We start from the raw sequence: 27,741 nt of genomic DNA, 5'->3' as shown, positions 1-27,741 counted from the left end.
ACCTCGCGCTGGCTCTGGGTTTGGGAAGCCTGCAGCGCTGGCAGGAAGCCCCTCCACAGCCAGGGCACAGCCACTCACACAGTCTCTGCTGCAATGCAAGGGGCTCAGCTGAGTACATGCCCTTCCTCCAGGCTCGAGTCTCTGCCGACTGTGTTCATCCTGGGACTGACTGCGTGCGTGTACGTGTGCATGTGTGCCCTACCTGCCCCTTCCACGTGGACACATGTGGGTTTCCTCCCCGACCCCCAGCCCTACCCACAACACGGAGATGCTGCTGAGCTGACACCCCACTGAAACTGGGGCCTTCCCTGCAGATACCTTAACTCACCAAATTTACTTTTTAAAATTTTTATTAAATGTATTGGCGTGACGTTGGTTAAAAAGATTATGCAGGGTTCAAGAGCACAATTCCGTAATACATCAGCCTTATATTGTATTGTGTGTCCTCCGACCACAGTCCCATCATCTTCTCTCACCACGTTCATGAGTGTATTTGACCCCCTTCATCTTTACAACTTTCCCACCCCCCCCTCTTCCCCCTGGTAACCCCATACTGTTCTCCGTGTCAATGAGTTTTTTGTTTTCTTTGTCCATTTGTTGCTTTCAGGTTTTTTTGCCCACATATGAGCAAAACCATATGACTCTTCCCTTTTTTGATCTGACTTATGTCGCCTAGCGCAACAGTCTTAAGATCCATCCATATCGTTGCAAACGGCAGTACAGTTTCATCTCTTCTCAGGACTGAGCTGACTCACTGCATTTAAATACACACAGACTCTGTGAATCTGAACCCGACCCTGGAATCTGAGAGAATTCCTCAGAGCTGGGCTGCAGTTTCTTGTTCAACAGCAGACATTCCATGTGGCTGAATGTGGACGGCCTGTTAGCGCCCCACTCCTCCGGTTGCAGAAGGAGTATGGTGTCCTTCAGGTTTCTTTCATTCAGGGACCCCTACGATTTACTGAGCACCTGCTCTAAGTCAGGGATTTTATGTGCCATTTCCCCCGGTCCTCAAACAACCCCGTAAGGTAGCTATCAGCATCCTCGGTATACAGAGGAGAGAACTGAAGTTCAGACATGTTAAGTCACCAGTTCATTCTTCTACAGCTAATCAGTAGCGGAGCCGAGATTCTATCACAGGTCTCGAGGCTCCAGCTCTCCAGAGCAAGCCACGCTGCCTCCTGGCTGCCGACCTCACAGCCCCTCTCTCCCCGGCCCCGTGTTCTCTCACCTATTCCACTGGGGGTCGCTCTTCCACTCACCTACCTGCTCTGTCATTCACTGGAGCACAGGGATGTCTTTGAGTTGAGAGTGCGTGTGTGTGTGTGTGTGTGTGTGCGTGTTCCATGTCCCAGCCCCATTTCTTTTCTCCCTTTGCGCAGAGACGAACTCACTCCCACACACAGACCATCTGGCCCCTTACCTAGAATGTCTTCGTAGACATTCTCCTCTGACAAAGTGCGCGTGAGCCCCAGCTTCGTCTGTGCGTACCAGTCGACCCTGATGCTCTCCAGGGGAGACTGTGGTAGGTCTTCAAACTCATAGGACTTCCTGGGTTGTGTCAAGCGGGAGGGGAAAAAAAAAAGAATCTAGTCAAACTGGGCTGGTTCAGAGAATATGCCCCGAAAAAATTTGTTTTTTTCTTGCAAAAGTTCCTATTATTGAAATCAACTCTGGTTTTTGTAAAAAAGGTATAAAAATCCTCAAATATGAGATGTGGCTTTGACTTGAAAGAATGTTTATGCTATTCTGCCAAATAAGATAGCAAACTATATATATATATATACACACACACACACAAGTATATACACACACACGTATATATGTATACACGTGTATGTGTATATATATATATAGTTTGCTATCTATATATAGCAAACTATATATATATTATATATTATATACGTGTATATATACGTATATAATATATACGTATCTCTCCCTGGCCCCCGGGGAGGGTGCCCCACTGGATATAGAACTGGGGTCCTTCATTCACAAGCATATATATATATATACACACGTATATATACGTGTGTATATATATACATGTGTGTACATATATATAAAATGCAGTCCCAACTTTTAGAAAAGATTTTATTTATTTACTTTTTTACAGAGAAAGGGAGGGAGGGAGAAAAATAGGGAGAGAAACATCAGTGTGCGAGAGATGCACGGTTGCCTCTCAAGCACCCCCAACAGGGGACCTGGCCTGCAGCCCAGGCATGTGCCCTGCCCTGGAATTGAACCAGAGACCCTTCAGTTCACAGGCTGGCCCTTGATCCACTGAGCCACACTGGCCGGGGCCGGTCCCAACTCTGTAAGCAAACGTATAGACAGAAAAGAAAAAGAAGAAAGTAAAACACACTAGCTGCTGTCAGGTTCCTTCAGGACTGAGGGATGGGTCCTGGCTTCTCTTCACTTTTTCTTCCCTGGACTTTTCAAATGTCCTGCAATGTTTAGAGAGCACACACACTAATAATGAGAGAAGGGCAGTGGTGGTCAGTGCAGAGCGGACCAGAGGCCTGGGCCCCTCCCTGCTCGCACCCATGTGCACGGTTATCACCCGAATGAAACCCAGAGGCCATGAGATGCCCCACCTTGCCCCTCAGACATCTGTGCAAACCTGGCGGGGTCTCTGTCTGCCGCCTTACTCACTCCATGGCTTTCGACCACCCCACCCCACCCTATATCCACACGTGTGGTCCCTGTTCTGATGGTGTGGATCAGAATCACTCTTGAGTTTCTACAGTTTTTGTGACTTCACCGAACATGTGGGGGGTCACGAGGTGCATCCTACTGTGCAACACACGAAATGGCAGCCACCTCACGGGTCCACTCTACCTCCCACACTGTTTTCTCTCCCTCCTTCCTTCTTCTCCCAAGCAACCCAGAACTTTCCCTCCAGGTGGAACAGAACAGCCCTGCCCACTCGGGGGATTTGCCTCGGCAGACCTGTCAGGAATTTCTACTGAATACACGTGGGCCTTCCTCCAATGGGACTCAGGGGGACAGGCGATCCCTCCACACTGAACAGGACACCCCCCCAGCTGACCTTGGACCTGGCCCTTCACTCCTCCTCAGATAGGGCCCAGGGGGTACAACCCGGCTACGGCTCAGGAAGCACGGCTCTCCTCTCTTGTTCGCGTGGCTAGCACAGTCTTCTAAACACGCCAGATGCTAAACTGTAGAGTGCTGGGAAATGTGAGGTGTCTCTGCCTCTTCACCCACACTTCCCATCTCTCCCTGGCCCCCGGGGAGGGTGCCCCACTGGATACAGAGCTGGGGCCCTTCATTCACAAGCCTTTTAACCTTGGCTGAACCGCTCACCTAGGCTGAAACTCAGTGTCCTCGTTTGTAAAATAGTATCTCATAGGACTGTCCAAAGCACAGAAAGGAGAATGTTGGCGAAGTCCTCAGCACCCAGCAAGCACTCAACAAGTAGCAGCCCATACAGTTTACGCAGCAAACATTTTATGTAGAGCGCTTACTGTGTGGGAGGCCCTGCACGCAGAGTTTGATAAATAAGGACTGAGCATGTCCCTGCCTCCGGAGCTTACGTGCCAGAAAGGAAGACAGCCTTCCCGCCAGCTCAGGTGCAGAATTACGAATGTGTACGTTCAATGACGGGAAAGGACAGGCTGCTACGAATGAGACCATCAAGGAGGCCTGGGTTCTGGTTGGTGACGCACCAGGGAAGGCCTCGGTGGGAAAGTCCCTCATCCAGGCCGAGACCTGACGGATAAGAAAGGCTTTCCAAGAAGAGGGAAAGGCACGTGCGAAGGTCGTGTGGCTCCAGAGCGCGTGGTGTGTTGGTGGAAAGGACAGCGGTTCGGCCTGCGGGCCTGCGGGGAACTTGGGCGGAGAGTGCCGGGCGATGAGATGGCAGAGCCTGGCTGCAGCCTGCTTCCCAAACTTTGAGGATTTCTTGCATTTTAAAGCGTTGCCTCTTCATTAGTTTCTTCCTCCCTTCTTTAAACATGCTCAGGTTTCCTCTATTTAAAAACTTTCATTTGAAGCAATGACCCTGGTAGTTCTGCTATTTCTCACCTTCCCTGCCAACCTTTCCGAAGTGGGGCAGGGGGTGGAAACTTTTCTGACAGTGTAAGTACTAGTTCACCACAGCGCACGGGTTTTTCTCTCCCTTACCGCCTCAGCCTGGCATCTCTAGGCATCCCTTTTCTAAAACTGTCTCCAAACCGTCACTACTGAGTTTCTGGTGAAATGTAGCCACTTTCTTGTGCCTTTTCTTACATGACACCACTTTTCTTTACACACGTGCCCAGGCTGGCACTAGCCAGGTGTCTGACTGGAGAGCAGAGTGAGGTGGCCTGGAGGGGGCCATGACTCCTGGGCGAGTCCATCGGACTCTGTCAACCGGGGCACTCCACGTGCCCACCACCTCGATTTGCCAGAAAAGAGGCAGACCGCTCTAGGAGACCACAGACTCACCCACTCAACGACACTGAGTACCAACTAGGGGCTTTACCGGGGTTAGCACATTTGGGCTCCGCAACAACCTTGTGCAGAATGAGTAAACAGACTCAGAGAGAGGCTGGATGAACTGCTCCAGCCACGCTGGGAGAAAGTGGTGGACCGGAAGTCTGGCTGCAGACGGGGCTCTGAACAACACGGGCACTGAGCAGAGCGTGCAGTACGAGGCAACGCATGAGAAAGGCTGCAGCCACAGTCCGCAGGTTCGAACGAGCCCAGTTTCCAGAGTCTGAAGTTATGAACCTGAACTAATGTTCCGCACAAATCACATTTCACGTTGCTGTCAATCAGCCAGCAGGCCCTCTTGTTCCCTCATCATGGAACTAAATTATGTGATGAAGAGAAACTATGAACCCTCACAGAAAAAGGAGGGGGCCAGCGGGGTCCCGCCCCTGGGGGCTGAGCCAGTTCTGCCACAATGCCAGGAAGCCCCACTCCCGACAGCACAGGGACACGGAGGTGGCCGCCACCAACAGGGAAAGCCCTGAGGGTGCGGAGTTCGAGCATGACCCTGGCTGGCTTGGCCTTTTTTTTTTTTATTTCAGAGAGGGGCTGCAGTTATGCCTGGCTCTGCCATGGCAAAAACTCTATAATTGTTCTTATTTTTTAAAAATCTCACTTGAGGCACCTATGAAGCAATACTTGAATAGGTCGAATTTTAAAATGAAAAATTTTTATGAAGTACCTATGAAATAACATCTGATAATCCAAATGTTTTAATAATGAATGCTGTGACAAAACAGATGTTTGCACGCTCCCGACTCGCCAAGTCCCAGCGGGCGGCTCACTTACTTAGGACGCGTGTAACCCAACCTGGACTCTCTGTTAGGGTTTGCTGGGATGGGTTAGCCTGCATCCAAGCTGCCGCTGTCAGACATCCAGGGGTCTCAAGCCAGGATCTGAACGTTTTTATGATGCTTCCATAGTTCCCGGAACAAGATGCTAATGTAAGAGTTTAGCTGTACTTGGCCTCTAATTCCCAACACACAGAAGGTGCCTACTACCAGTCTAAATAGCACTAGAAAAATAAAATTTTTAAAAACTAGAAACTTCCTAAAAAAAAAAAGAATTAGAAGATAGTTATTGACATTGCAAAAATCTTTATTTAATTTGCAAGGGAATTTGTCACAAGATTTCTCCATGTCTGTATTTAAATGTTGGTTTTCAGGTGACTAATTCCTATGCAGGAAGCATGAAAGACAGAGAAAAAATTTTTGTAAAGATTTTATTTATTTATTTTTAGAGAAAGGGGAAGGGAGGGAGAAAGAGAGGGACAGAGACATCAATGTGTGGCTGCCTCTTGCACACCCACTACTGGGGACCTGGCCCGCAACCCAGGCATGAGCCCTGACCTAGAATCGAATTGGCAACCTGTTGGTTTACAAGCCAGCACTCAATCCACTGAGCCACACCAGCCAGGGCCACAGGACATACAAAATACAAAAGGAAACCAGAAATCTTTACCCAGTTTCCTGAGTCACTGGGAGAGAGTTCCAGTTACAAAGTTTGATTTATCACTGTTGGGTGCTGGTATTTGCAAGCGATGACTTCACACAGTTCTTCCTAAGCACTATTTCTATAACCTGCATACACGCCTCCAAGGACAGGTGGTGGTGGGTGGCTCCGGGAGGTGATGAAGTTCCCCAGAGAAGAAAAATGTGATTAAATGAATCATCTAACCACTCAGCTAAGTCCTTTCTATAAAAATATTTCTGCCCTGGCTGGTGTAGTTCAGTGGATTGAGCACAGGCCTGTGAACCAGGGGATCACGGTTCAATTCCCAGTCAGGGTACATGCCTGGGTTGCAGGCTGGTTCCCTGAAGGCAAGCCTCCAGCAGGGGACGCGTGAAAGGCAACCATACATTGATGTTTCTCTCCCTCTCTCCTTACCCTCTAAAGATAAATAAATAAAATATTTAAAAAATATTTCTAACCTAAGGTTTAATGCCTTTATTTACAAATTAACTTTGAGAGAAAGGAAGCTTCGAAAGGCTAGTATAACCACATCTAAATTGGCTTCACTCTTGTTTAAATATTTCCACATTCGTCCCACAACCAGCCCACACGGTTAATAAACACCTTCTGAGGGTGGCGAAGAGCACATAGCTGGGGATGCAAAGGTGTCCTGCCTTTAAGGAGCCCTCAGCCTGGTGAAGGGGTGTAACCCCCTCCCAGCCCGAGTTTGCTTCCTGGGCCCTCCAATCACACCTCCAATTATGGTGTGATTTGGGTGCTTCTTAGTTGTGGAAATGCTGGAGTAACCTGATTGCTCCACTGTAAGTCTGCTGAAGTGGGTTATATATAATTCATGTAATAACCAAATTTCAACAACCAATGCCAAATACTGTGACTTCAAGCAGTGTTTTGCATGTTATTTGTGACTTTCCCATCTTTTGTAAATGAAATACTAACGTAAGAGCTCCTCCCACATCTTTACTTGCATGACGCACGGGGACCTCAAAATTAGCACATCCAGAATGGAACTCAGACTCCTACCCCCTCTCCACATGAGGTCCAAAGCCTCCTCCAGCAAAGCCGCTTCAGCGAAGGCCATCCCATCCACCCAAATGTTTGTGCCTCAAACGGGGAAGTCCTGTCCATGTCTCCCTCTCTTTTCCTGCCCACTTCTAACCAGTTCACAGGAGCGCTACCTGGAGGCCACTCACTTCTCTCAGTGACTGCCCACTGCAGTCACACCACAGGGCAGCCCCAGCTGAGGGGGCAGTAACCTCACTCTTCCTCCCCCCACCTCAACTGCCCCTGTCGCTGGCCTTTCCAGACCCCACGCTGCTGTGGAGGTCCTCAGCAGGCGGAATGAAGTCTTGCCTGCCCCACGACCTTTGCTCGCTTGGTCACTCAGACGGACGCCTGTCTCCCACTGTCCCCCTTCCCTGGGAACCTCAGGCCTCAGTCTGAGTGTCACTTCCCCTCCGAGCTGGCCCTGTTTCCGTGACAGGCCACATGACCCTCCGGAACACTCCCACAGCACCGTGGTCATGTAACCAGTCGCACACTCTGTCACTAGGCTGCAAGCGTCATGAGGGCAGAGTCCCGGTCTATCTCGTTAATCGCCGTATTCCCGTGTCTAACACTACACTGGTTCACCTTAAATGTCTGTTGGTTGAATAAGTGAATGAGTATTTTAAAAGCTGGTTTTAACAGCCACATTTACTGCTTTTAATGTATACTTATTTTGGCGTAAACAAATAAAGCAACTGTATTCTTAGAGTTAATTTTTAGTCAATTGTGAACACATTTCCTCCAGAATTATGTTCAGGTATGGGTTAAACAAGCTTAGAGAGCCTGGGGATTAATCACCCTTAAAACACCACAGTACACTCAGCTGGAAAGCAGGGATGCCTCGTTCTGAGTCCCTCATCCACCTCTAGCTGCCAGAGTCTCTTCTCACGGCCCAGGCGTCTCTCTCCAGAGCCCCCAGCACCCAGGTGAAGGGCGTGCACGTGACCAGCTGTTCAGAGGAGGAGCTAAGCAGGAGACTGCTAACGTCAGCTCTTGGCTTGCTCTGCTATTGGGTATTCCCTTCATCAAGGATTGTGACTACGCACACTTGCTTTCTGCTTTTCTCTGAATCCGAAATTGCTGTCTGAATCCAGAACAGGAGGGTCCGAAGAACAACTGCACCCATCACCGCGTGTGAAACCCAGCCATCTCTGCCTCCCAGCGAGAATCAGGACATGGCGGCTGCTCTTCCAGTGCAGAATATGCATCCACCCCATTTCCTCTCGCCAGTTTTCCTGTGCAACTACTACTGCAACACACGCACGTGTAAAACCAGGCTTCGAGTGCACATTCAAAGTATTCCTTGCTCTCAATCAATTTGCCCCTTTGAAGCTTTTAAACATTCCATTTCTGGACACAGTAGTTAGGGCTACCTCATGGATGTAACGTGGACTAAGACGGACCCCAAAGGACAGGGACAGAGAGGGCTAGGGTTCGGGTTAGGGGGCCTGGTGAGTGAACTTCAACCATTAAACTGATGATGGCTGAGGGGTGCTGCCCTGCCAGAGAGCCACGGCGATCCCTATGGGTCCTGGAGAAGATGAAAATGAAGGACTCAGTCACAGCACAGTTTGATTTGGTGGCCATAAAATGACTGAGGTGTCATGGGCTCAGAAAGTTCTGGAAGTCTTATGCTATAAGCCCTAAGGAAAGGCTGAAGCTATATAATGCTAAAACAATCCCTCAAAATTTGGGTTAATGTAGGTATTTGGTTGCATAATGATCTAAAAACTCTGTCATATGATCAAGTGAAACTAAAAAACTCTGAAGTCGAGTTAAAACCTTTGGGGTATATAGATATTTGTGAATTCAGAATGCTCCTTATACTTAAAAAATAATAACGTTTCTTGTCCAATGTCAGCCTTGAGGCATTCCTGCCAACATTATGAAATGTACGCCATAAAACATACATAACCGAGCTGATGCTGCTGCAGGAAGCTTATCTTTGGAATTTCCTGACGTGAGGATTTCTCATTTCCATTTTAGGATTGAAGTCATCAGCCCATGCATTCAATTTCCTGGGGCTTTAGAGAAATGAGGAAAAAAGAGAGAAGAAAAAGAAGGAAGAAGGGAAGGAGAAGGGGAAGAAGGGGAAAGAGAAGAGGAAAAAGACAAGGCAAAAATAAGAAGAAAGAAAGAAAGAAAGAAAAAACACGCTTTCTCAAACTGAGTATCTGAATGCACTGGTCTGGCTCCTGCTGAGGCTGACTAATTGGCCTATGAAAATGAGCTGAATGCATTCTCTTAGTGCACACAGCCTGGCCGCGTAATTCTAAACCTTCCTAACCTCCAAGTCCTTAATCACTTTTCTCCAACCCTGGCTCGGCTTTCTTGCCCCGGAGAAGGCAGTGAGCCTGCCAAATTCAGACTTGAGCCTTTTCTTTGCTCTTTCTCCTTCCTCTTTTTTTTGTTTTGTTTTAGAGATGGGAGCACAATAAAGAGCACACTCTATTTTTTAAGAGCAGAAAGTGAACATCTTGCCCTAATCACCCTCATTGTACTATTCTAAACAAAATGAAAAATCCAAAGCCAAAATTCTTAAAACACAGCTGACGCAACCATATTCAAACTGGCCAAGAAAAATTTCATCTTTGGACTGAAACTAAGTAACTTTAGTGGGTTTTAAAGAAAACGCTGGAAGACCAAAAAGAGCAGATGGTGGCTAAGAGAGAAGAGATCATGGGAATGACTGTCTGCCAGGTCGACCTGTATTCCCGATGGTGACCCAGGTGACAGGCTGCAGACCCCCAGAAACAGCCCACTCTGGGACAGTGGGCCTCTTGGGAGGACCAGCGGAGAGGGGGTGGCAGAGCTGCCGTTAGGAAGCACTGGGACCGGAGCAGAACGTCACCAGCGCACTGGGGCCTGGGCCCCGCACTTGTCGGGGAAGGACGTAGGGTTGGAGACGCACCGAAGCTTTCTCAGAACATAAAGAAGGAATTCTCCACATTCTTCTACAGACCTCACTGATACCAGAGCCTGATACAGAGAGTAAAATAAATACCAAGTCCAGGCCAGTCCCATTTATGGAATAGTGAGACACAAGTCTTAAACTATTAGCAAAGAGAATTTAGCAGTAACTAAAAAAATAATAAATTAAGACCAAATGGGAGTTCATCCCCAAAATCTGGGGGTGGATTAATATCAAGATATAAATCCATTATTAATAGGTCAAAGGAGAACCGTCTGACTGTATAAGGTTGCTGAAAAGTAATCTGACAAAATCTACTATTCGACCCTAATTATTAAAACTCTTAGTTAAAAAATGACCAGTGTGGCTCAGCCGATTGGGCTGGCCCCGGTTGGGGCGCGTACAAGAGTCGACTGATCAATGTGTCTCTTACACATTAATGTGCTTCTCCCTTCCTTCCCCTCTCTCTAAAAAAAAATAAGTAAAATCTAAAGTTTTTAGTAAAAAGAGACATATAAATGAATGCTACCTGGATAACATAAAAACACACCTTGAACAAGCGTGCCTGAGAGAGGAACGCTAGAATGTCAGCATTAGTGCTGGGGGTGCGGGGACCCGCCCGCTGCTGGCAGCACTGCTGTTTGATACTGCTCTGAAGGGTCAGCCCGGGCAATTCGGTGAGAGGAAGGATTTGGAGGCATAAATTAAAAAGAAAGAGGTGAGGCCCTGGCTGGTGGTGTGGCTCAGTGGATTGAGCACAGGCCTGAGAACCAAAAGGTCACTGGTTCAATTCCCAGTCAGGGCACATGTCTGTCTCTCTTTCTCCTTTCCTTCTCCTGTGCCTAAAAATAAATAAATAAATACAACCTTAAAAAGAAAGAAGTGATAATTCTTTGCAGTCGATATGATTATACACATATAAAATCCAAGGGAATCAACTGAAAAACTATTAGGAACAATAAGAAATTTCTCTAAGGTGTCTTTTAAAGATAAATTACTTAGGAATAAATTCAGCAAATACAAGAATCCCAATTACAACTAACACACAGACCTGGCTGGTATGGCTCAGTGGATTGAGCACCAGCCTGTGAATGGAAAGGTCACCAGTTTGATTCCCAGTCAGGGCACATGCCTGGCTTGTGGGCAAGGTGCCCAGTTGAGGACATGCAAGAGGCAACCAACTGATGTTTCTCCCACGCATTGGTGTTTCTCTCCCTCTCTTCCTCCCTTCCTCCCTCCCTTCCCCTCTCTCAAAAATAAATAAAAAAAATTAAAAAAAGAAACTAACATATAATTGTCAGATGGGTACTCAACTTATTGGGATGATCGCTTCACTGGGTATATAATTGTCTAATCACTATGTTGTATACCTGAAACTAATACGATACTGTATATTAACTATAATGGAATTTTTCGATACTGTATATTAACTATAATGGAATTTTTAATAAAAAATAACATTTTGTGTGAGTGAAATTTGATAGTGACATTTAAAAAAAATACATGAAAGAAGAGTGAAGACACTTTTGAAAAAGGAGAATAATAAAATAAATAAGAGGTTTATAATCATTAAAAAGGAGACCAAGGGATCATTTCCTCACGATACGACAGTACAGGCAGACGTACAGGAGAACCAACAGACTGATTACTGGCAACAAGAAGTTCCTATAAACTGCACTACATAGTAAAATATATTATGAGATTAAAATAACTGGTATTGGAAAAGAAATTGACATCCTGATTAATTAAGCAAAAGACAGCCAGAAAAAATAGCTAACACATACTGTCCACTTATTATATCCTGGGCTTTGTTGTATGGTTTACTTATCTTCTTCACAACTTACGAAGCTGTTGTTATGAGTATCACCATTTTTAAAGGTAAGTATGATGAGGCCAAGACAGATTTTACGGCTTGTCCAATGTCACCCAGCCAGCAAGTAGCAGAGCCAGAAGCGCCCTGGCTTTAGTCTTCTCTGATGCTGTAGTGGCATCATCATTTGTAAACCGGGAACAACCCAGGTGTCCATCAGTAGGGGAACAGCTGCGTAAAATAAGGTTCAACCAGGTGATGCAAAGAATGTGGCGGAAAGGTGGAGGAAAACAAAGGAAGGTGGTAACATTGAAGGATCTCAATGATATCCTAAGTAAAAAAAGAATATATATTGCATGCTTTCACTTTTAAAACATAATTTTTAGCCTGGCTGGTGTGGCTCAGTGTATTCGGTGCCAGCCTGCAAAATGAAAGGTCACCAGTCCGATTTCCAGGCAGGGCACAGGCCTGAGTTTTGAGACAGGTCCCCAGTTGGGGGTGTGCAAGAGGCAACCAATCAAAAAATGTATCCCTCGCACATCAGTGTTTCTCTCTCTCTTTCTCCCTTCCTTCCCCTCTCTCTAAAAATAAATAAATCAAAATAAATAGCCCTGGCTGGTGTGGCTCAGTGGACTGAGTGCTGGCCTGCGAACCAAAGGGTCGCCGGTTTGATTCCCAGCCTAGGGCACATGCCTGGGTTGCAGGCCAGGTCCCCAGTAGGGGGCCCATGAGAGGCAAACACACATTGATGTTTCTCTCTTTCTCCCTCCTTTACCCTCTCTAAAAATAAATAAAATCTTTTTAAAAATGTACAAAAAGTCAACAATTTAAAAATAAATAAAATCTTCAAAAAAGTAAAAGATAGTCCTAGAATATACAAACTTCTTTCCTTAGAAGAGAACATGAGAAATTATGGGGGTTTTTAGGAAGTAAAAAGGAAATTTGTTACTGAAGCCGAGAGGATGCAAGCAATATAAAAATCGAAAGCTCATCTGGCTTTAAGCGGCTTTTCTTTCCTGTGTCCATGGGGTGGGATTTCATCTGCACATTTTCTAAGGACCCCAGTCTGCTCCTGAGATCCCCACACGGGGAAGCTGTGAGGCGGAGGTTCCTCCAGCGAGCGCTCTGCCAGGAGAACTCCTTATCGGCGGAAGCAGCTGCCCCGGGTTTCCCTTCTGCTCCTCGGGTACTAAAAATAGCCACTGCACGTGAGGGTGAGCCCAGCAACCCGTGGAAAGAGGCTCTGGAAGCCCACTCTGCCGTCTCGGCACCGGTCCAGGTCCTTCATTATCTCGTTCAGGGCCACAGGGTCTTTATGATCTTCCGAGACTCCAGGAAGCTCCTTTTCCATGAGCCCTCTTGGGCCCTCCTTCGTTAGGCAGCCTTTATCCCCAACGACTCCGCGAAATGGGAACCTCAGGGTTTCCACGTCATGTTCCATTTGAGAAGGCATTTTGGTGAGGCCTTGGCTGGAGGCATGGCAGGATCGCCCCAAGAAATTATGTTTTTCTGCAACCAAACGAATACTACCCAATAGACCATGTTGCGTGGGTAAGTGCCATGGTCTAACCTCTATTTCTAGACAACTTCACCTGGCTGCTGAGACAGGCATACACTGAGGGAGGCTCCAAGATGACGAAGCTGGTGGCAGTGAAGGAGATGTAGTCAGATTCAAGCTAAAGTTTCAAACTGGAACCAAAGGGCCTGCTGATGAGTTAGACGGGGCACGTGAGAAAGAGAGGACTCAGAGTTGGCCTCTAGGTTTTTAGCCTAAGCAAAAAGAAGGGCAATGCCATCTAATAACACGGGAATCACTTTGAGAAAAAATGGCTGGTGCTGGCCTGGATTGAGAATTTAGTTTTGGACATGGTTAAGTCCTGGCCAGGTATAGCGTCATCCTGATAGACCAAGGTTGCAGGTCTGATCCCCAGTCAGGGCACATACAAGAATCAACCCACGATGCATAAATAAGTGGAACGACAAACCACTGTTTCTTCCCCTCTTGAAAATCAACAAATGAAAAAAAAAAGTCCAACTGTTAGCTAACAAATGGAGACCCGAGCAGGGGATGACTGTACAAACCTGACTCCGGGGGAGGGAGCTGGGGCTGGAGGTAGAGCTGGGGGCCATAAGCATGCGACTGGCATGTAGAGCCACGGGACTAGATGAGGTCATCGGGGGAGTGAGCCCAGATGGAGAGAAGTTCCTGCTCTGATCCCAGGGTGAGGTACAGACGGGGGGCGGGGGGGGTTGCATTCTGACACACAGAGGGAGCAGCCAGTGAAACAGGACTACCAGGGAAGGGATGACCTAGAAGTCAAGCTGACAGTGTTTCAAGACGGAATGCCTCAGTGTCCCTCAAATGCCCAGAGGTCAATCAAGAAAAGAACAGAGAACTGGCAATGGATGTAGCAAGACAGATGCTGCTGGTGGCCTTGGTCAAGAGCAGTGTCGGGATAAGAGGCAAAAGCCCAAATGCAGCGGGTCGAGGAGGGAAACAGGAGGTGAGGAAGTGATGATGGGCCCTGGCTGGTGCGGCTCAGTGGGCTGAGTGCCTGTGAGAACCAAAGGGTCGCCAGTTTGATTCCAAGTCAGGGCACTTGCCTGAGTTGTGGGCCAGGTCCCCAATAGGGGGGCACTTGAGAAGCAACTACACATTGATGTTTCTCTCCCTCTCTTTCTCCCTTCCTTCCCCTCTCTAAAATGAATAAATAAAATCTTTTAAAAAAGAAGTGATGACGGTAAATATAGACACCTGTTTTGCATTTTGTTCTAAAGCTGGTTTCCACATTAGTGGGTAGCAGCCAATGAGCACATCACAGGAACGGACTAGAAATTAGGTTTCAAAGCAGAAAAGAAACTTTCCAAAGCACAGATTTCATTTTTCAAGCATGTACATGCTTTATCATCTAATGTGTTGTTTGAATATCGTGAAATAGTCACAGTGTGTGTATCTATGTATAAAGGGGGGAACTGAGGCTTCGAGAGGTCGAGTCACGCGTTCGAAGTCACACAGAGAGACTGTGATTGGGCCAGGGCAGACTCAGGCAGTGTGTGTCTGGAGCCCCTCCCACGGAAGAACGTGGAAGGAAGAGCCAGGAGAGACTGAAAGCCGGGAGCACTCACTAGCAGGGGCAGCCCTGGCAGAATGGCGGCAGGGAGCAGTCGTCACCGGCACTGCTGCCCGTGTGGACCAAGTGCCTGGCGACTGTCCCAGTTCCATGGACTTGCCACTCCCGAGGGTACCACTCCCGAGGGTACCACCCCCCACTCCCGAGGGTACCTTTTCAAAGCAGATCCTCTTTTTTGAGAACAGAGAACAGACACAAAACACACACACATCAGTTACCACGTGTCCTGGTTTAGTCAATCAACTACCTTAAGCTATAGAGTCTCAACTACCACGAGATCCATCAGTTTACCAAAAACAATGAGACCAAACAGACAGCGGAGACGCGGCACAGACCGCCAAAGTGCACAGTCGCCAACACCTACCTGTGGTCGGCACTGGGCTTCGGTCTCCCATTCCACAGTCTTCGGTTCACGGAGGGAGGCGGTGGGGAGGAGGGCGGAGGCGGTGGGGAGGAGGGCAGAGGCGGGGGAGGGAGAGTCGGCAGAGGAGGCAAGTTCCTTCCATCTTTCCTGAAGCTGGTGCCTGGGTTCCCTTCCTTGTCCCCTTCTCCATCATGTTTGAACGTTCTCCGGGGTTTGGGCAGGGGGTTGATGAAGGGTTTTTGAGGGAAGCCCTTGTACACACTCTCCACGCTCTGGTCCCAGGGCTTTCTGCATGAGCTTCTCCTTTCCTCCACAGTCTCGGGGGCAGGCTGCCTGGCTTCCAGGTCCAAGTGGTGGGACTTGAATTCTGAGCCGCTCCCACACCCATGGCTCCTGGTTACGGTGGGCCCCTCCATGGTCTTGTCAGGCAGGCAGTGTGGGGAATAACAAGTCCCTGGTAACTGGGGATCCAACCCTGCCAACCCATCCTTCAGAGCCTGCTCGAGTTTCTTGACCTGCTTCAGCACAGAGAGGCTGGCATTCTGAAAGCGCTGTTTGCCCAGCCTCAGCTCTCGGCCTCTGCCCGAGCTCGGAGCCGGTTCCCTGGCTGGCTGGCTTCGGTCTGGCCTCTGCCCTGCGTCTTGTCCCCTGACTTCCCCTGCCCCTTCATTCCTCCCAATCTCTTTGCTCTCTCCTTCCAGCCTTGTTCCATTCTGAGCCACTGTGACCCGAGTCCCCACACCTTCACCACGTCTCTTCTCCATCACGCAGGATGCCCGGTAATCCTCTTGCCCATCTGCTTTCCTGCCAGGTGCAGGGGCGGGCAACTCCTTTTTCCCTTCCCATTCCGATATCTTGTCCTTTATGCTGAGGGACTTGTGCCCGGCCCCACCTTGGGCAGGAGGGCAGGGGTCCTGAGCACCGCCGAGCTGCCTCCTGCCAGCCCTGCTGGCTTCTTTAGCACCGAGACCTGAAGCTGGGTCGCTGATGATCATATTTGAGTTGAACATGTTCTGCTGAAAACCGTCGACTCTGGACTTCAGCATCAGGTTGCTGAGGCTCTCCAGAGGGCTTCGTCGGAGGCGTGAGTCCCGATGGGTCTCTAGGAAAGGAATGGAGGACCTAAAGGGCTGCCTTCGACGGTCTTCCCCAGCCTCTGGGCCCTCCACCTTGACCCTGAACAAGACAAATAAACACTGGGTGAGGGACTTATCTACTGTTCTCAGCTGGTCACAGAGATTTCCCAGAACTTAGATATAAATGTTCTGAGCTAGTTGCACATTGCAGACATTGAGACCACCATTAAAAACCACATATTTTTCTTGGGGAGACATCAAGGAGCTATTGGGTTTTGGAGTGCAGTAGACCCGGGTTTAAATCCTAATCCAACCACTGGCCAGCTCTGTGACCTCGGACAAACTGCTTAACTTCTCTAAACCCTCATCTGTGAAAGAGGAATAATAGTAACACACCCAGCAGGGTGACTGTAAACATGGAATGAGCTAGCCTGCATGCATAAAGCATACAGCATGCCGTAAATGAGCGAGAAGTGGTGGTCACTATTATCATTTTTATCCCCTGATAAAAGTAGGAGAAAGGTCATGAGCTCAAAGAGTACACAGTCTAAGTTTCCTCTGCTTGTTTAGTCAATGGATAAACCTTTGTAATGGCTACTTAAAAATTAAAACAATGCCATGAGGTATAAAGTGGTGCTAATTCTGGGCTTAATAAGTTGTCCTGATTTGACTCAGCAGAGACACATGATTGGCTGCACTGGAAGTAAACCTCCTTTAGAATGTGGAGAGTGGCCTCTCTGGGAAGACAGGGTTGTTTTGTTTTGATTTTAGCCTGTTTTGGCTACTGCTGTATCTGTGGCACCTAGAACACCTGGCGGATCAGGCGGCCAATAAATCTTTGTCGTGTGAATGAACGAGTGAATCAGCAGGTGGATCCAGGTTCCACGGGTGGCCTTGAACTGCACTAATAGAGTGGCCACTAGCCACATGTGACTACTGCAACTGAAATCAAATTAAGTCAAAGCTTCAGGTCATCGGTACTGTCCACGTGCCGAGCACTCAGCAGCCACAGGCAGCTAACAGTTACTGTACCGAATGGTGCAGAACCTTTCCACCACTCCAGAAAGTTCTGGCCTAGAATGTACACGTGGGAATGCATGTCTCCAAATGTGCTCTTAGGAGACTAGTGTCACGAAGATGTTGAGAATTATTGTGAAAGAAAGACAGAAAAACGTTTTTAAGCTAGTCCAATGAGGACGGGACTATCTGTGTCTGAAATGTGAAACTGTCCTCCACCAACACAGGCCATGACCGAACGCAGTGACCTGGGACGTGTCAAGATGAGCAAACACGCACGGGCCGGCTTCACGGTGCACGCTCTCTGCATGGGTGCATCAGGCTGCAGAGGGGTCCTGAAACCCCAGTAAGGTCCACATGAGGGACAATAGTCAGCGGTTTCATGCACACTGTGACTGTTTAGCTTTCTAGTCCAAAGACAACAGTTGTTTATGTGAAGACTTCTCCCCACAGGGACATAACACATGAGTTGTGCTGCTATTCTTGGTTGTTCAACATAAATTAAAAACTTGTGAAACTGCAAACACATTTTCATATGTTAAATATGGCTACCAAAGCCAAATTCCTTATTTCAATAAACAATTAGCACCCATAACAGAATGCTTACAGAAAAGAAACACATTTTTCAACTGTCCTGTCACCACTGAGGACATTGGCATGAGTTCAGATTTAGTCAGAATCAGAGTCACTTTGTTGATATTTTACTGAGACTTCAAAAGGCGGCCGTTGAAGTCCTTGCTCTCATGTGCTAGAAGTGAAGTGAAGAGATAGGACAGATGCAAAGACACAGTTCAGGCCCCAGCCGGTGTGGCTCAGTGGGGTAGGTACCGTCTCACAAACTTAAAAGTCGCTGGTTCGATTCCCAGTCAGGGCACATGCCTGGGTTGTGGTACAGTCCCCAGCTGGGGTGCATGGGAGAGGCAACTGATCCAAGTTCTCTCTCACATGGATGTTTCTCTCCCTCTTTGTCCCTCCCTTTTCCTCTGGGAGGAAGGGAGGGAGGGAGGAAGAGAACCCCCCGGTTCAGGTTAGCGCATGCTTGGTGACAAGTGATGATATCATATACAATTAGTATTGTATGTACTGTAGACAGCAGATAAATACATGGTTTTAGAGTCAGAAAGACCTGGGTTTGAATCTTGACTCCTTTTTTTTTGTTGTTATCTTCATGTAAACACACTATTTCCTTTGTCTAGGCTGGAAGTTTAGGAGTACAGAGGCCTAATTTATCTTGTTTGCTGTGCCCAGTACATAACAGGCAGTCAGGAAATATTTATTATATAAATAAATGAATGAGTTAATACAATGTAGTATGCCCAGAGTACATACATTATGAAGCTGGATATTAGTAAATGGCAACTAGTGTCAGTTAATGATGACAGTTATTGTCCAGGGTCCCAAACATCTGGCAGGACCTCACAGCCGCAGAGGCCCCATCTGCAGACTGAAGAGCACAGACGCCTCACTGGAAGGCCACGCTGGTCTAACAGAGCTCACGCCACAGAAGCCAGGATGATGAAACCGAGGGCAGAGAGCCTTCTTCCTGTAGTGGCTGTCCCCAAGAACTTTTCGAGAGCCTGTTTCCAGGACTCTATGGCCCCAGGAGGGGCTCTATAGCTGCGAACAGCTCCGTGACGGCCTGAGAGGAAGTTCCAGAGAAACATCTGGGGAGAAAATGATCCTGCTAATACAAGACAGGTAGAGGAGGCTATGTGGACAGATGCAGCTGCAAAGATTCTGGGATCACTGGTAACTATGATCCCTGTGCATTCTAGGAGTTAGGAAAATAAAGCCTGGACTGGGACGTATGAATGGGGACATTGCCTGAGGTGGCCCTGGGATCATCCCCTCAGTGCACTGGGTGCTGGTCAGACCTCCCCTTGACCATTTTGGTCTCAGGTTGTCAGCTGAGTGCCGCAGGCTCAGCCCAGTGCTGCGGGGAAGAGCACCTCCTTAGCGCAAGCAAGTGGGGTTAGTGAGCAGGGAAGGGCAGCGGAGAAAGGAGGGGACTGAGAATCCGGGCCGGGCTCTTCACTCTCGGGGAAGGAGGCGCTTACTTGTCAGCCAGTCTGTAGCTCAGGTTCTCAGTCTGGCTGTGGCTTCCCTTGGCCGGCCCACACATGGTCATCGTGTCAGCATGAAGAGGAGGTCCAAGTCGCCTGGGGGAACAGGGATCACACTTGGTGAGCCACACCCCACACTAGTTACCCCAGATGGATTCTACCCAGGAATGCGGGGGGACAGGAATGCACCGTGCAGAACCCCTGACCCAGGAGGGGGGACAAGGACACAGAATCCTGAGGTCCACCCAGATTCACAGCCCACGCCAAACCTCTCCTCACACATGCGTGCACGTGTACGCACAAATACAAGAAAACACATAGCCTCAGAAAGCAAAACAAACACCAGTACGAACTGATACTTCTTCAGTCTCTGTAAGAACCTGTGATGAACTGAGAGCCCTCAAAGAAGGGGAGAGTTGCTGCCACTTTATTTGAAACAAGAAATAAACTGTTCACCAAAGTGTGAATATCCTCACATAGGTCACCTTCTCTCCTGCTGGCCCCGAGGGCAGGCAGGTAGACGCCCACACTGCCCTTGGCTTGGGCGTCCTGCACAGAGAGCCTCTCCCAGCGGCTCCGAACCCAAGACAAGGGACCGACTAGTCGCTAGTTCATCTGTCAGGACTAACGAAAACTAGGAGATGGTGCTGGCTAGCCCAGGAGTCGCGCTGGGCATCTCACAGCTGACAGATGACTGGGAGGGTACCAAAGCAGCAACTTCAGCTCAGCAGTACAGTTTTATTAGGCACCCTTGGGCGCCTGACATCTAAATGGACTGAGGCAGCTGATTAAGAAGTATTCTTTCAGCCCGACCAGTGTGGCTCAGTTGGCTGGGCATCATGCAGCAAAGAGAAAAGTTGCCGGTTTGATTCCTGGTCAGGGTGGGATACGGAAGGCTGCCTAACTGATGTTTCTCTATCACACAGATGTTTCACTTCCCCTCCCTTCTCCTCTCTGTAAAAATAAATAAGGCCTTATATAAAAGAGTTATTCTTTCAATAGCAAGTCCCTACAGCAATCCCTGTCTCTGGACAGGAGGACCAACGGACACTGCACAGGTGGGCGTGGCTAGGGAGATGAGACCGGCGGAGAATGCGAAGCATGTGAAGCACGAACGCCACAGGGCCGGTCCCTCCTCAGGGAGAGGATGCAGCTGCTTGAGTAGAAGTTCGAGGAATACTGAGATACCAGAGATTCACGTTCCTTTTCCACTGAACCTCCAGGGAATCCCTCTCTCACGGCTGCCTCACGTTTCCAAGACCCCCACCCCCACTGCCAAGATGGCTCAGCTGCCGGGTGGCAGGGTGGCTGTCCAAGGTCCTGGCCTGGGCATTTCCCCCCCCCTCCCCCCCCCTCCCGGGAAAACTCAAGGCACTGGGCTTCAACACATGCACATAACTCTCCGGAACAAAGAGAGGAAGGTCCGAAGGAGAAAAAGAAAAAGAGAATGAACATGGGCAACAACTTAAGAAGAGGGACGTTTGCCTGCTTGGGCAGCACATATACTAAAGAGAGGGATGTTAGGGACCAGTGAGCTAAAAAAAAAAAAAAAGAGAGAGAGAACAAATAGGTCCCAGAAACTTCGTGTGTGGAAGGGGGCGGAGCTCAGGCCTGCCTGTGGGCCCAGCTGTCCCCTGGCCCAGTGGGGCAGCGCCCTGCATTTGGGGCAGGTCAATGCTGAGAGCAAGCCTAGTTCTTTCAAGAAGCCAGGCCCCAGGGCTCTCCCGTCCCCTAATGGAGGGGAGCCCTGAAAGGCCTTTCAGGGACAGGAAGGAACTCACCGCCCCCCTCACAATGCCCCACAAAGCTTCGGGGGCCTCTCCATCTGGCCAGGCTGGTGGACACTGCTCTTCTGTCCTACATCTGGCAGAGGGCCCACCAGAGGTCAAGGATAGTGGCCACTCCCTGCCGCCCGCCTGCCTTGTGTCGGCACCGTCTCCACGCAGACCAAACCCACGGTGACGCAGCCCTGTCCCATGTGCATACCACTCTCCCCACCCACGCCCTTCTTCTGAGCTGGCGTCCTCTCTCACCAGCTCTGTGAATAGGTGCCAGGCCCTGCGCAGGATGTTCTGGGGAGGCAAGATGAGGAAGACATGGTCTCTGCCCTCAGGGACAGCACTCAGGTCACGGTCAGTCTTGCCATCCAGCTCTCTCCCCAAGGGAACAGTTGCACTGTAATTCCCAGGAAGTCAGGACTTTTCCAAAAGGGACAAAGCCCACTGTCTCCAATGCACAGAGAACCTCATACGCACTTTGAGGTTAAAAATCAAGAAACACTTAAAGGAGTACTATGTCTGTCTGTCTGCTGTGTTGTGCACCTGAAACTAACATACAGTGTTGAGGGTAAATTGTAATAAAAAAAATAAATAATAGCCTTGGCTGATGTAGCTCAGTAGATTGAGCATGGGTTGCAATCCAAAGGGTCCCTGGTTCGATTCCCTGTCAGGGCATATGCCTGGGTTGCAGGCCAAGTCTCCAGGAGGGGACATGCAAGAGGCAACCACACACTGATGTTTCTCTCCCTCTTTTTCTCCTCCCCTTCCCCTCTCCCTAAAAATAAATAAATAAAATCTTTTTTTAAAAGAAAACAACAACACAAAGAAAACAATGAAACGTGGCACTTAAGTAAACTTGCTTTCCACGGGGCAGTAGCACTTCCGGGTACAAAAAGCACAGTCTCCAGAGAAAGAGCTGATACCACATTCCGAGGAGCAGGTTCAGCGGGACTCAGGAGCTGAGGGAGCGCAGAAGCCCCCAAATCAGCCCCCCAGCTGTTGTGAATTCACAGAGGGGTGGAGAATGCTTCTCCCACAAAGTTTTTGCCCCCCCTTTTGTCTCTGATGTTACAAGTCACTAACTAGGTGGCAAGCCTAGCTTAACCTGCTGGTTAGGAGCACTCTGTGCCTCCAACTACCACGATAAACTTCGATGTCACTTCACAGGTCTCGGGTTGCGGGGCAGAACTCTTTTCTGACAGTGATGACCTCCTTCCTGTTACCTCCGGTGAGGTCAGTGTAGTGGCAACAGGGGAGGTGATGTGAGGTGCACACAAATGCAGCCATCAAAGTCACCTACGAAAAGCAGCTCAGACGCTACTGCTGTAGAGACTGCTAAACCCCGTCTGAAACGTTTCAGCCTTGGGTGAGGGGCCTGACTTCCCCCAAATCTTTAAGCAAAGACAGTGATCTAAATAAAGAGTGAAACCTGGAAATGTTGATATTTAAAATGTGGATTTTTCCCTGGCTGGTGTAGCTCAGTGGATTGAGTGTGGGCCTGCGAACCACACGTTCACAGTTCGATTCCCAGTCAGGGCACGTGCCTGGGTTGCAGGCCACTTCCCAGCAGGGGACACACCAGAGGCAACCATACATTGATGTTTCTCTCCGTCTCTCCTTCCCTTCCCCTCTGAGATAAATAAATAAAATCTTTTAAAAAAAGTTGAAAATGTTTAAAAATATATATAAATAAATAAAATGTGGATTTTTAAAATGTGGTATGCCCACATAATGGAATATTATTCAGCCATAAAAAGGAATGAACACTACTTCATGCTACAACATGGATGACCTTGAAAATATAGTGAGTGAAAAAGCCAGACACAAAAGGCCATATATCATGTGATTCCATTTATCTGAAACATCCAGAACAGACAAACTCACAGAAGGAGGGGGACTCGGGACTCACTACTAAGAGGTAGGGTTTCTTTGGGGGATGACAGAGATGTCCTGGAATTAAGATTCTGCTGAGAGCTGTACAACACAGTGAACTCACTACAAGTCACCAAATAGCCCATTCCCACATGCTGAATTTTATGTCAATTAAATCTCAATTAAAAATACATTACAGCCCTAGCCCTGGCTGGTGTAGCTCAGTGGATTGAGCGCGGGCCTGCGAACCAGACGATCGAGGTTCGATTCCCAGTCAGGGCACATGCCTGGGTTGCAAACCGGTTCCTTGCAGGCTAACTACCAGCAGGGGATGCATAAAAGGCAACCATACATTGATGTTTCTCTCCCTCCCTCCTTCCCCTCTAAAAATAAATAAATAAATAAATAAAATAAAAATACATTACAGCCCTGACTGGTGTAGCTCAGAGGATTGAGCACAGGCCTGTGAAGCAAAGTGTCACTGGTTCAATTCCCAGTCAGGGCACGTGCCTGGGTTGCAGGCCAGGTCCCCAGTACCCCACAAGAGAGGCAACCATACATTGATGTTTCTCTCCCACTCTTTCTCCTTCCCTTCCCCTCTCTCTAAAAATAAATAAACAAAATATTTTAAAAAATACATTACAAACATATTCAATAAAAGATAAGTTTAAGTGGGGGAGAAGATGGAGTAAGAAATAAAACATATACAATTATTATAATTTTCCACTACCCTTCACTACTCTAAGGTTAGTATGTTATACATTATGTATACATCTGAAATACATTATGTATATGCATATAATTTGATTCATAAAATGGTCATACTTGAAATACTGAATGAAAAATAAAATGTGGATCATGATTACACACTAATAACATTAAATTTTAAGTGGTTTGTATTTGTTTGGCAAACAAAGCTACAAACCATTCATTTAATAATTCTAATAACTCTTAGCTTATCAGCTTTTAAAGAGCAGGCAACAAAGCTGAGAAGAAACCATAACAATTACAGTAGAACAAAAATAATGATTCTCTCAACCGAGCATTCTCATCAGCAAGCATATCTAGGTGTTCGTTTTCAGAAAATGCACCGAGAGGGGATAAAGCACGCAGTCATGTATGCAACACAGCTTTTGCCGTGTCTGACTGCTCCTTCGGCGAGGCCCACTGCCGAGCCTTTCGATGCCTCACCTTTATCACTTTCTCCACATAAGAGAGCTTCTCACAAAATTTTTTTAAAGGATTTTTTTTTTTACTTAATAGCTTCATTTTTTAATTTTGCAGTGTTTTCAGTAACCACCTAACCTTTTCACACATGGAAGATAGAGGAGTCAAAGCAGATGAGGAACCAGAGAAGCCACAGCTCACGTGCTGCTTCAGAACCGCACCCAGGGACCACGTGTGGCGAGATCAAAGCCACACTCTGGAACCGAATCCTTAAGCCATGTCTGCAGGAAAAGGCCGAACACCACGACTGGGTACCAGCTCCTCCTCGGGGCACCACGCCGGGTAGACAGCGGCAGAGCCAAGGGTACGACTTTCCTGCTGACCGCCACCCCCAGAGTCTTCTTACTTCTAGTTCCCCCAACAAATGAGTGCTCAGAAGCGTCTGCTGACTGAATGGACGCATGCTGTTTTCCTATACACCTCATGTCCACCAACAGATGAATGAATAAACAAGCTGGTCAAGCCACACAATGGAATGTCTCTCGGCTATAAAAAGGAGTGAAGGCGGACACACACTGCGACATGGAAGAAGCTTGAAAACATCACACTAAGTGAAAGAAACCAGTGGAAAAAAGGGATTGTAACACATTGTAATCCATTTACGTAATGTGTCCAGAATGGGCAAATCCGGAAAGCAGATCTGTGGTTGTCAGGGGCTTGGGCAGTGGGAACAAGCAGTGACCAACAGTATGTATGGGTTTTCGGGGGAAGGGAGGAGAGTGATGAAAATGTTTCAAAATTAGAAAATGGTGATGGTTGCACAAAACCGTGAATACGCTAGAAAATAAACAAACACAACACTTAACTGTATACTTTAAAAGGGTGAATGTTACGGTATGTGAATTATATCTCAATAAATATATCTCAATATATATCTCAATATCTCATTGTCTGTTATTTAAAAAGACAATGAGGGAGGGACCACCGCTAAAAGCGAGGGGTCCTGGCCCCACTGCAGACATTCATTTTCCTGCCCCCCCCCATACCATTAGTCAGCCACAGGGACACCCTCCTTCGACAGGCAGTCTTTCGCGCCTCACTGCGGAGGGTCTGTTTGCCCCATTCCAGAGCATCCCTGTAATCTGATGGCGGGGGTTGGGGGGTTCCCAGCACACAGTGAGTTGCTCCTGCCCCTGGAACTCGGGTGTGAATGCCCACGATGCGGTCTCACGGCGCTGTTCCTGCACGGGCTGCAGGGTCAACGCTCCTTCCCTGGGAGAGGCCTCGAGACCCAAGACTTTCTGTCAGTATGAACACCCAGTTTCTGGCAATATTTCCTTTTAACAACTTGATCGGTATTTTCCTGACTTACACCTGTCAGTTTGTCTGGCAAAGGAAACCCCTGGGAACGTGTGGCCTGAGCACCTTGAGAAGACTGGACCTCCTGAGGCCAGAAGAAGCTAAAGATTTTTTTAAAGACTTTATTTATTTTTTAAAGAGAGGAGAAAGGAAGGAGAAAGAGAGAGAGAGAGAAACATCAATGTGTGGTTGCCCCTTGTGCGCCCCCAACTGGGGACCTGGCCTGCAACCCAGGCATGTGCCCTGACTGGGAATCGAACTGGCAACCCTTTGTTTGGCAGGCCCACACTCAGTCCACTGACCTACACCAGCCAGGGTTGAAGATTTTTTTTATTGTTCTCACTATTTCCCTAAACCCAGGAAGGACTTGTTTTCACCTCTCCAGAATGTTCTTACATATGGAGATGTATTTATTCAGTCACCTGAGTAGGATGGAAACACATTTTTGGCTTGACAATTTTTGCAAATCATGCTCTTTGCCTCACTCACTCGCAATGTGGAAATACTTCCACATGCGGCCTTTGGGGCCACCACTGTGTGGAGGGCGAAGAAGAAAGTACGAGTTGGTGGCGATCTTGCACACGAACACCAAACCACAGTGTGTACCAACAGGGTCGCCTCTCAGGTAAAAGTTAGTGTGAGTTTGCCATAAGTCATAAAAATATGAAATCACCAAAGTCTTGAATATGCCAATACTGCCAAAAGATGGCTTAGAAATCTGAATTCAGGTAAATTTATTTTCTTTTATATTAAAAAAAGTATACTTTCTCTTGTTTCTTTTGGGTCACCAAACTATGAAGTCAGGCTCTACGTTCTTTGCACTCCCAATTTTTTTTTTAATTCTCACCTGAGGACATTTGTTCATTGCTTTCAGAGAGAGAGGGAGAGAGAAATATCAATGTGAAACAGAAACATCGACTGGTTGCCTCCCGTATGCACCCTGACCAGGGACTGAACTTGCAGCCTGGCTATCTGCCCTGACTGGGAACTGAACCTGTGACCTTTTGGTTTATGGCACAACGCTGCAACCAAATGAGCCACATGGGCCAGGGCTCCACTCCCTAATATTTTAACTTGCTTTTCCTTCTCTCTGTTCTTGGCTAGGCCAGAAAACACTTCTTGTTTCTAATCACTACGAAAGTCAATGTCACTGCTCCCACCATTGTTCTACAACTCACGAGTGAGAGCCAGGAATGAGTCTATGCTTTGAATTCAATTCTGGTCCTTATCCACCATCACAGTAGCCTCACATTACATGATCTAAACTAGACTAGAACTTTAGCTCTTTATTTTGAGTGTCCCTCTTGTTCAGCTCTTCAAGGTTAGCAATTGTTTTATTCTTTTTCTACACCATGCTGAGTTTCATGAACATTTGCTAATTGAGTGAGCCAAGAGAAAGAGTACAGGTTTTTGTGGGTCTCTCTTCTTATGGTTCTGTGATTATACATTTCTATACTTTGGGCATCTAATCTAAAAAATAATCCTAAATATGGAAAAATGTATACGTCAAATGTTTATAGTTATACTGTTTATAATATTGAAAAATTAAAAATAACTAAAACTGTCAAGCAATATAATGGTAAACTATAATATAGCTATTTGATGGCATATTATACTACAAATTAAATTATGTTTAAGAAGACTATGATTCTAGCCCGGAATGGTGTGGCTCAGTTGATTAGGCATTGTCCCGCAAAGTGAGAGGTCACTGGTTCGACTCCCAGTCAGGGTACGTGCCTGGGATGTGGGTTTGATCCCTGGTAGGGTTGTGTATGAGAGGTAATGTCTCTCTCTCAGATCAGTGTTTCTCTCCCCCTCTTTCTCCCTCTCTTCCCTTCTCTCTAAAAATAAGTAAATAAAAAATTTAAAAAATAACAACAAAAAAGACGACTACAGATCTGCAGTGACAGGAAGTAGATTAGCAGTGGCGGGGGTTGGGAGTGGGTGGGCAGGAGGAAGAGGAATGCCCGCCAACGGGTCTGGGCTGCCTTCTGGGGGGATGAAAACGTTCTAATGCCGAGGGTGCCGCACAACTCTGTGACTGTGCTATGAAGCATTAAACTGTGCACTTAGAGTGAGTGAATTGTACTGAGTATGAATATATCTTAGTAAGGCCGTTATTTTTAAATATAAAAGTCAATGAAACCCCCCAACTATTATTAAGTGGAAAAAATGCTCATGT

The 27,741-nt window shown here is 47.7% G+C and overlaps 1 protein-coding gene across 4 annotated transcripts in view; it reads right to left on the bottom strand.

Moving 5' to 3' along the window:
• Positions 1–27,741, bottom strand: part of DENND2A (DENN domain containing 2A) — an 89,660-nt gene that overhangs the window by 43,530 nt on the left and 18,389 nt on the right. For all 4 annotated transcript variants that reach the window (XM_037049064.1, XM_037049066.1, XM_037049067.1 and 1 more), the window contains exons 2-4: positions 19,378–19,479; positions 15,228–16,403; positions 1,424–1,551 (exon numbers count right to left, since the gene is read on the bottom strand). In XM_037049064.1, coding sequence (XP_036904959.1) covers positions 1,424–1,551; positions 15,228–16,403; positions 19,378–19,479 — 1,406 coding nt within the window. The remainder of the gene's footprint in view (positions 1–1,423; positions 1,552–15,227; positions 16,404–19,377; positions 19,480–27,741) is intronic.

Source organism: Sturnira hondurensis, unplaced genomic scaffold, assembly GCF_014824575.4.
Source record: "Sturnira hondurensis isolate 20B ecotype Veracruz unplaced genomic scaffold, ASM1482457v3 Scaffold0006437, whole genome shotgun sequence".
NCBI lineage: Eukaryota > Metazoa > Chordata > Mammalia > Chiroptera > Phyllostomidae > Sturnira > Sturnira hondurensis.
Note: the sequence above shows the minus strand (reverse complement) of the source record. Positions and strands in the feature narration are given on the sequence as shown.